Genomic DNA, 8,503 nt, shown 5'->3' with positions numbered 1-8,503 from the left:
TCAGTAGTTATCGTCACCATCATTACCACTGTTTGGGAGATACGAATGGTCGCCGAAGTGCACATGGTCATTTAATCCGTATCTCAACGAGTCCCACGTCGAGAACCCGTCGCCTCCGCCATCGGTTGTAGACGGCGGCGCTGGCAGTCCCTCGGTCGAAAACGACGACGACGACGCAGTTGGCGGCAGCTCGGAAGGGAACGTACACTGTTCGTGCTGCTGGCTATTGGAATCAAAGCTCAGCATCATGGGCGGCCACCCAGGTGCCGCAGGCTGCTGGTAATGCCGTTCCTGCTCCATCCGGTGCGCGTCTCGGTGGCCTGCGCCGGTGGAGTTGAACCTCAGAAAGAGCGCGTCGCCAGTTGCCGGCGCCGGCAGCTCGGCCACGACATCGGGAGTTGGGACGGGTGCGGTGTTGCACGTGTGCTCGTACGTGTAGGTGACCTTGAACAGTGGTGGGTCCTCGTGGTTCTCCTGTTGCACCAGCTTTGAGGCTAGGCATTGCTTGTCTTCACGGTAAGAGCATCTGTAATAAAGCCTGCATATTGCCGTTTACATGCATGGGTGTTATTTCGATGGTAGTGAACTTAATTTGTACTCCCTCCGTTCACAAATATAAGATGTTCTAACCTTTTTCTAAACGGGATGTATATAAACATGTTTTAATGTGTCTGCTCATTCATTTATTCCGTATGTAGTTTATATTGAAATATCCAAAACATCTTATATTTGCAAACGGAGAGAGTACCATAGCAAGACGGAGCAAGGGCCTATGTACAGAGCCTCTTTCACAGAAACACCAATTTACAGATAGGAAAATACAACATCACACCAACCACAAAACCTCATTAAGTTACAGTTTCTTCGGTTTAGTTGATGCCCTATATAACTACGGTTCAGGGATGACCTTCCTGAAAATTATCTTTTTCGGTCTATAATGCCACTAGTCAACATTTTTTCTGGAGAGTCTATGTCACAGTCGACCAAGAATTAACTAATTTCCCATGTTTTAACCAAATTATTCATACAAATATAAGGAATTTTTTCCATGTAATATTTTTTCATTTGTCTAAAATATTGTGCCGGCCGACTGAGAATTAGTTGATTCTCAATTGACTTTACAAATATGTTCATACTTTACTCCAAGAAAAAGGCTGTTCACCATCTGTCGTGGTAATTTGTTTATCTAGTGCAAAGATTTATAGTGTTTGTTCTCAAAGTTTAGAAAATATAAAATCATGCACGGGACCTCCATTCAGATTGAGATAGAACTAAGAAATTCTCAGACGTTACATAGTAATCAATCCACTGGTAAATTACCTTGGGAAGACAGAGTCCTTGATGTTTTTCTGGCCGTACTTTCTCCACAGGTGACCGTCAAAATGAGGTGTGAACGTATGTTTGACCCATGAAGGTCTATCTTTCCTGCAGCAATATGTATTTCAGACTATATATGTCAAACGGAGGGCGAGTCAGGATTATCATGGCTCATGATTCATGGTAGACTTGTAAATGGTCCAAAATTTGTAAAGCATGAAGCAAGCTTAGTATGTGCTAAAACACATAGTAAATGAGAACTAGAAATGCAGATCTAGGACAAAAATTGCAGTCCCACAACATAAAAACATGTGTATTCGTACTTATAAGAGCAGTGGTGTAACCACGAAATAATGTCGACTTAACACGTACCCTCCCACATACATAATGTCGACTTAGTATGTGCTTTAAGCTAGAACAAAGCATGCCTAGCGTACCAAACTTTATACATATGCAGCTTAGCTGGAAATGGGCTCTAGAATATTGAATTTTTTTGAAACTATGATGATTTTTATAGCAAATTCGAAAACTATACAACTTAATGGAGAAAAATCAAAAGTATCACCCCGTCGGCCTCCTGTTGGCCGAAAAGGGACTTTTCGGCCTCCTGTTGGCCGAAGAGGGAGGCCAAAAAGTCCTTTTTGGCCAACGGTTGGCCGAAAAGTCCCTCTTCAGGCAACAGTTGCTCTACTTTTAAAAAAATTCATATCAAATAGGATATTTAGTATTTTAATTTGATTCTTTTTGCATTAGATTAGAAATTTTATGAAGGTTCTGTAGATATCAAGTTTGACTAGATTTGAAAGTTTGAATTTGAATTTTCATGAATTTTCTCAAATCACTAAATTGCCTATAATTTGAGCTAGGAGTATTCTTTTTAGATGATTCTTTTTGCTACTGGTTCTTTGTGACTTTGTTTATCAGTAGTAATTAATTGGTGAATTTTAGGATTATTTAAAATTAGGTTTTTAGCCATTCTCTCCCTCCATTTTCTCCCGCCATTTTATTTCCCGCCATTCTCTCCCTCCATTTTCTTTCCCACCATTCTCTCCCGCCATCTTCTTTCCCGCCATCTTCTTTCCAGCCATCTTCTTTCTCGCCATCTTCACTTCTCAACTTATAAAATGAGCCTCATGGTGTCCACGATCGTAGATAACATCGTCTGGCACGGTTTGTGTCTCCTGCGTCGGTGCTGCTGGTGGAGTGTGAAACACTGTCTGAGAGAAGTCATAAGTGTTTGCAGCTTTGTCATCATCATCGGAGAGTGTTTCACACTTATGACTTCTCTCACACAGTGTTTCACACTCCACATGAAGGCATCATTGTAATCCTCCGTCGATGCAGCACTCCTTAGTGTGGCGGGAGAGAATGGCGGGAAAGAAAATGGCGGCAAAGAAAATGGAGGGAAAAAGATTGCGGGAAAGTATTTTTTTCATGTATAAAACGGCAATGGTTGTACAGGATTTACAAGGCACTTTTAAATATAAACTCCTATGAAGCTCAAAGCAAGTTTTCTAGTAGGATAAAAGAAATAAAATACAAAAAAATACTATAAATAAAATAGCTACAGATAACTAAACAGAAACAAAAAGAATATGTCCAAAAAACTAAAAAAATAATTTAAAGCAATTAAAATTAAAAGAAATAGCATAAAACCCATAAAACACTAAAACAGAATTGTTTTCATAAAAACCTAATTTTAAATAATTATAAAATTCGCCAATTAATTACTACTGATAAAAAAATTCACAAAGAACGAGTAGCAAAAAGAATCATCTAAAAAGAATACTCCTAGCTCAAATTATATGCAATCTAGTGATTTGAGAAAATTCATGAAAATTCAAATTCAAACTTTCAAATCTAGTCAAACTTGATATCTACAGAAACTTCATAAAATTTCTAATCTAATTTAAAAAGAATCAAGTTAAAATACTAAAAATCCTATTTGATATGAATTTTTTAAAAAGTAGAGCAACTGTTGGCTGAAGAGGGACTCTTTGGCCAACTGTTGGCCGAAAAGTACTTTTTGGCCAACGGTTGGCCGAAAAGTACTTTTTGGCAAACGGTTGGCTGAAAAGTCCCTCTTCGGACAACAGGAGGCCGAAAAGTCCCTTTTCGGCTAACAGGAGGCTGACGGGGTGATACTTTTGATTTTTCTCCATTAGGGTGTATAGTTTCTGAATTTGCTATAAAAATCATCATAGTTTCAAAAAAAATCTAGAATATTGATGCACCGATCAATATAATATAATATTTATAGTTGGTCATTATAACCACAATGGAGGCATTGTGGGGGCCCAAGCCAGTGAAGGCCCAATCTGGGGTGTTCACCTAAGAGCTCAAGAATAGGTTCTCGAAAAGCACCACCAAATTGTAATGCCCGATGTTAACATCCCAGCTTGCTTAGCCCGCATCACCATCCTATCCAACGTAAATAAACTGTAGTAGGGAAAGAATGACAAAAGCGCCGACAACGATTAAGAGAAGACACACCACACCAACTTGGTGGTGACAAGGCCAATGAGACCTCATACTCGAGTTTCCCGGTACATATCTAAAGAAGGGTTCCAATGATCACAAAGGTCCAAATATCAGCCAAACAAGCCAAGGTGACTCTAGGATGCCATTGTCATTTCAACACAATTCAATAATGCGCTTGGGTAGAAGATGTTGCCACTGCAAGCCAATCCATCAAACTCGGCGCGCACTCACCATGAATGTCGGTTAAGAGAAGTATAGATCGAATCCACGGGATCCGCCGTCAATCAACACTCATCCATACCTGACAGTAGCATGTGAGCATCCTAGAAAAAATCACCCGGCCAATCAAATATGGCGAACCAGATACCATCTCCAAGCCCATAGGAACCATCCCATGGCCATTTTGCTTAGTGGAAGAGACCTTGCATGACGAAGAATGGCCTAGTCCACCAGTGCTACTTTTGCTAAAGGAGACACGGGCAATGGAAGACGAGCAAGGTTTTGAGCTAGAAAGGGGCCGTATCATCATTATCCAACACACTACTAAGTTCATCTAGCGGTGCTAAGCACACAGTGTGAAGACACGATGGCTCTGCGGTGGTGGAAGAAGTTGGGAGCCTCAAGAGTCGCCTATGACTACCCAGAAGGCACGCAACCATATATATATATATTTACCTAGATTTCCATTTAACTATGACTTTGCGGCTGCTCTAAAGATGGGAATGGGCTGAAGGTACCCAATGGGACATTGGCCCGACATGAAATTCTAAGGCCAATGGGTCTTTTGGGTCGGCGTCTTGAAAACTAGGTCAAGGGAGTCAGTCACCACTAGTCCATCATCGCTAGAGGCTCGGCCCATTTTTGGTTGTCAAGGTTTGTAATATGTTGTTACAATAACACTTGCCTTGGAAAGTTATTAACTTTCTACTTATAGAAAAAATCAAACTATTGAACCAATATTGCTAGTGTTCTAGGGTTGCAAATATGCTAACTTGAGAGGTTAATGGTTCATAGTAGAAAATGGAACAAAGTCGCATATATGTCTTCTTTTCATTGAACAAATGAACTCTACATATCCTAACTTGCTAGGAAATTATGGTTTCTAAATGATGTTACAGAAATGATGTTGTGTAACCGATTCTTGTTTTAGTAGAACAAATCAAATATTAAATGGGTCGGTCCATATTGCCAAATGGGACATGTGGCTAGTCTTTACTAGACCATTATGTCGGCTCCATGTCCCTAGACAGAGGAGAGGGGGCCAACAGGGACCGGGTTTGCCAGAGTGGGTCGGCCCATTTTGATTGTTAGGCTGCTCATAGTGATGCAAGTGTGGCCCGCTTGCACCGCTAACTATGCCATTTGTGTATCAATTGTTAATATTTGTACTACAGTGTAGTACGACAAGGACAAGCAGTGTGCGGCCTGCATCCCTTGGTACTCTTCTTCTCAAACTTTGTATATGTTGGGGCAAAAATGAAACAGCGGTAAATCCTACTATGCTCTTGTGTGTTATTGCCACGTATATCTTGTTGACTTTTTGGACCTACATGGCTGTTCAACAAGACAAGAAGCCTCAACTGCAGGATGGGCACAAGCATACCCTAGCCTTATATCTCTGTGTGGCTATGAAAAATGCATGATTTTCTCCCCAAAGAAGTTACACAGTTCAGGCTCCCTTTGGAACAAAGGAAAACCGTTGGAATTATGGACGATTGAGTTCTTAGAGGAGAAGTTTGTGCTGCACCGTTTAGAATAAAGGAATGGATCGCCAAGATTCATTAAGCCCATCAACTGATTATTGGGTAATGAAGGGAATGATACTTTGAAATGTTCGTATAGTTTATAAGATAATTAGAAACTAATAATTGTTACGAAACTTGAGTAGTATGAGAAATGAGAACCACTAGTATAGTAATGTAAACCACGCTCGACATGTTTTATAGGGAATGCACCCTTGTGGCTTTTTCGTTTCTGTTCATCTTTTTGGAAAAGAAAGCATATACTTGAGTCCTAAAATACTATTCAGGACAGTGCTGCAATATCAGAAAGAAGACCATGCATGTGTTGTGACCTATAGTCATTGTTTTCTCTCATATGCATGCTTAAAATGTGCATGCATAAAGCACTTGAGTTTAGTAATAGTTGTAGCTTCTCAACAAAATGGAGCCCTCCACTAAGGCAAAGATATAAGCACAGGTAAAGCAAATCAAAGGGAAGGAAATATGACTTCGGCCCGAAGTTTCCAAATTAAATGTGCATGCTTCATCGAAGGAGGATGTGCATATTTTTGGAGAATATGGAGAGTTGCTAGTAAAAAGAAAGAATGAAAACAGCAGCATTCCACTGCATGTATTTATATATTTTGTAGTTATAGTATAAGATCATGTACAAAATTGAAAGCGAAGAAGTAAACAGATAAAAACTACTAGGAATTTCCAGTAATGGCTACCATAATAATCTAGTTCAGCTTTCAGCGGCTGATCCCATGAAATATAGCTCGACTCAGAAACAGAACTATTCACCATCTCGTTGAATGTTGTTTTAGTCTAGGTTCTACCAGACGCGGCGCTATCACTCTCAATCATCAGTGTTTTTGGCACTTTATTAACCTGCAGTAAACCATTAATCCAAGTTGTAATAATATAGTACATCCTGTTAAACACTCCAGTTCTAGCTAGAGCCTATTAATCTAGTGCCACCTGTTTCTGAACATGTATGTCAATGTTCCTTCTCCTCCTTAATTTTACCAAATCTTACCCGTATTGGCATACAACCGAGGAAGACACAGTACAGAAATGAGTATGCACGTTTTCACAGATTCAATACACGTACGAACGGAGAAAGTTCACGTCGAGCAAGACAAATAGTGCAAATCAACACGCATTTCAGGATCTGCTTCAGAATGAACTCTTTGAAAGGGCAAACAGGAGAAGTAGGCACTTGCTATAGAGGAGAGTTTCCGTACCTTCTCTTTCGGCTGTCGCGCCGCGAGGACTCTGGTGGGGAGATGCCGAAGACGCCTCCAGGAGGGCTATAGGACGCGGACGCAGACCCCATGGCTTCCTGCGCGCGTGGATCCTCGAAGTCAAACGACTCCCCCTTCGGAGGCGGTGACGCCATTGAATGGCCTGGTCTTTGCAGAACGAGGTGGTGGAGATAATAGCAGCTCGCAAGAAGCGCAGCAGGTATATGTGGGAAAGGGAGAAGATGGGGTAGCCACCTATGTCGTTTTCAAGCTGCTGCTCACCGCAGGAGGACTTTAAATTTCGAGGAGGTAGCAAGCTCAATGGCGTGGGGTGCATAGTACAGACTCGATCAATACTTTACGGTTTAGTTTTGTTGCGGAGTCATGAGGCCTTGCAGGGTCTTTTCATATGTTTAATGTTTCCCCACATAATAGATTCGAGACGATGAATCTGCCGCCAATTATGGATTAATCATGGGCTTATTTTTCTCAGTACTAGTTGTAGACGGAGTATATATACATTTTGCCTCTGATAAATAGCGTTTGTTTTTCTTCAAATGTTTTCTTCAGTACTATGATTGTGCTCTGTTCCCTTTGGCATCCACGATCAAGCATCAATCTCACGTGGGCGATGGGGGTGGGAAGCGTGCGTGTTTGATTATGGGCAAATTGCAGCAATGGAGGCACAGAAAATGGGTGCCAGCCGATTAGATGTAATACCAGTTGGGATTAGATTAGTGAGGCCGTTGTTAATCGGGCACAGTGGAGGCTACTAATCCCGAGCCACCCCCACGTTTCGGTGAAGTTTGCAACAATTTGCTGCAAATTATCCCTCAAAAAAAATTGCTGCAAATTGCGGAGAGTCCAGCTAGCTCCATCAGAGAGAACTTGCTGACAAGATCTGACCTGATCTAATCTGATACCAGCAGAGCATTTTTTTCTTTTGCCGAAACGGGCCAGCAGAGCATTAAATGGATGCATCTTCACTGGCTCTTGTCTGACTGACTGTCTGAGTTAAGGGTAGATTTATAGTTCTAGTGAATACTGACGGTGGCTAAATGGGAGACTCAGCCCATGCCCTCCTTTTTGAAAAATAAATAATATAAGAGCAACTCCCACGGGCCGACTTAAACGGACACCGATTTTGTCCGTCTTTTGTCCGTTGGGTCGGCTGTCCGCGCGTCCGTATCCGCTTTTTCATATGGGTCGGTTGGTGCGCCCAACGGGGCAGATGCATTTTGTGCATGTCCGCGTCGACATTCGGTCGAACACCTGGTGGGCGAGCTCCCGCGCCGCCTCGACCCGTACCCCGCCCGCGCGAGCTTGCCTCCGCGCCGCAGATCGCCCACTTCCCGCCGTGCCCGCCCACCGCACGCGCCGCGGCCGCCACGCCCGCATGCTGCGGCCCTCGCGCTCGCCGCGGCCGCCGCGCTCGCTCGCGCGCGCCTTGCTTGCCTCGCTCGCCAGGCGCAGCTCGCCCCGCATCCCGCGGCGCCCTCCACGCGCCCGCTCGCCGCGAACGCTTCCCTCACCCGCCTCGCTGCACCTCACCTTGGCGCGCCGCAGCTCGCCCCTGCCCTCCGCGGCCGCCGCGCCCGGCTCGGTCGCGTCCCCGCTCGCACGCGCGCGCGCCCCTCAGCTCGCCCCTGCCCTCTGCAGCCGCCGCGCCCCGCTCGGCCACGCCCCCGCTTGAGCCGGCGCGGCACTCCTGCCAAAAGATGCCATAGGTCCAGGCTC

General features: G+C 43.6%; 1 protein-coding gene across 1 annotated transcript; it reads right to left on the bottom strand.

Annotated features, from left to right (window-relative positions):
* LOC119279714 (probable WRKY transcription factor 46) lies at positions 1–6,921 on the bottom strand. The gene is made up of 3 exons (XM_037560864.1): positions 6,767–6,921; positions 1,321–1,425; positions 1–538 (listed from the first exon to the last, which is right to left on the bottom strand). The coding sequence occupies exons 1-3, from the start codon at positions 6,919–6,921 to the stop codon at positions 1–3; spliced, it is 798 nt and encodes a 265-aa protein (XP_037416761.1).
* Between the last annotated feature and the right edge of the window lie 1,582 nt (positions 6,922–8,503).

Source organism: Triticum dicoccoides, chromosome 3B (genome assembly GCF_002162155.2).
Source record: "Triticum dicoccoides isolate Atlit2015 ecotype Zavitan chromosome 3B, WEW_v2.0, whole genome shotgun sequence".
Classification (NCBI taxonomy): domain Eukaryota; kingdom Viridiplantae; phylum Streptophyta; class Magnoliopsida; order Poales; family Poaceae; genus Triticum; species Triticum dicoccoides.
This window is presented reverse-complemented; position numbering and strand designations above follow the sequence as displayed.

Excerpts from the sequence above, each read along its gene's own strand:
- LOC119279714 (XM_037560864.1), bottom strand. The coding sequence starts at position 6,921 with ATGGCGTCACCGCCTCCGAAGGGGGAGTCGTTTGACTTCGAGGATCCA. Across the intron at positions 1,426-6,766 it reads CGCGACAGCCGAAAGAGAAG|GAAAGATAGACCTTCATGGG; the intron begins GTACGGAAACTC and ends ATATTGCTGCAG. Across the intron at positions 539-1,320 it reads AAGGACTCTGTCTTCCCAAG|GCTTTATTACAGATGCTCTT; the intron begins GTAATTTACCAG and ends GGCAATATGCAG.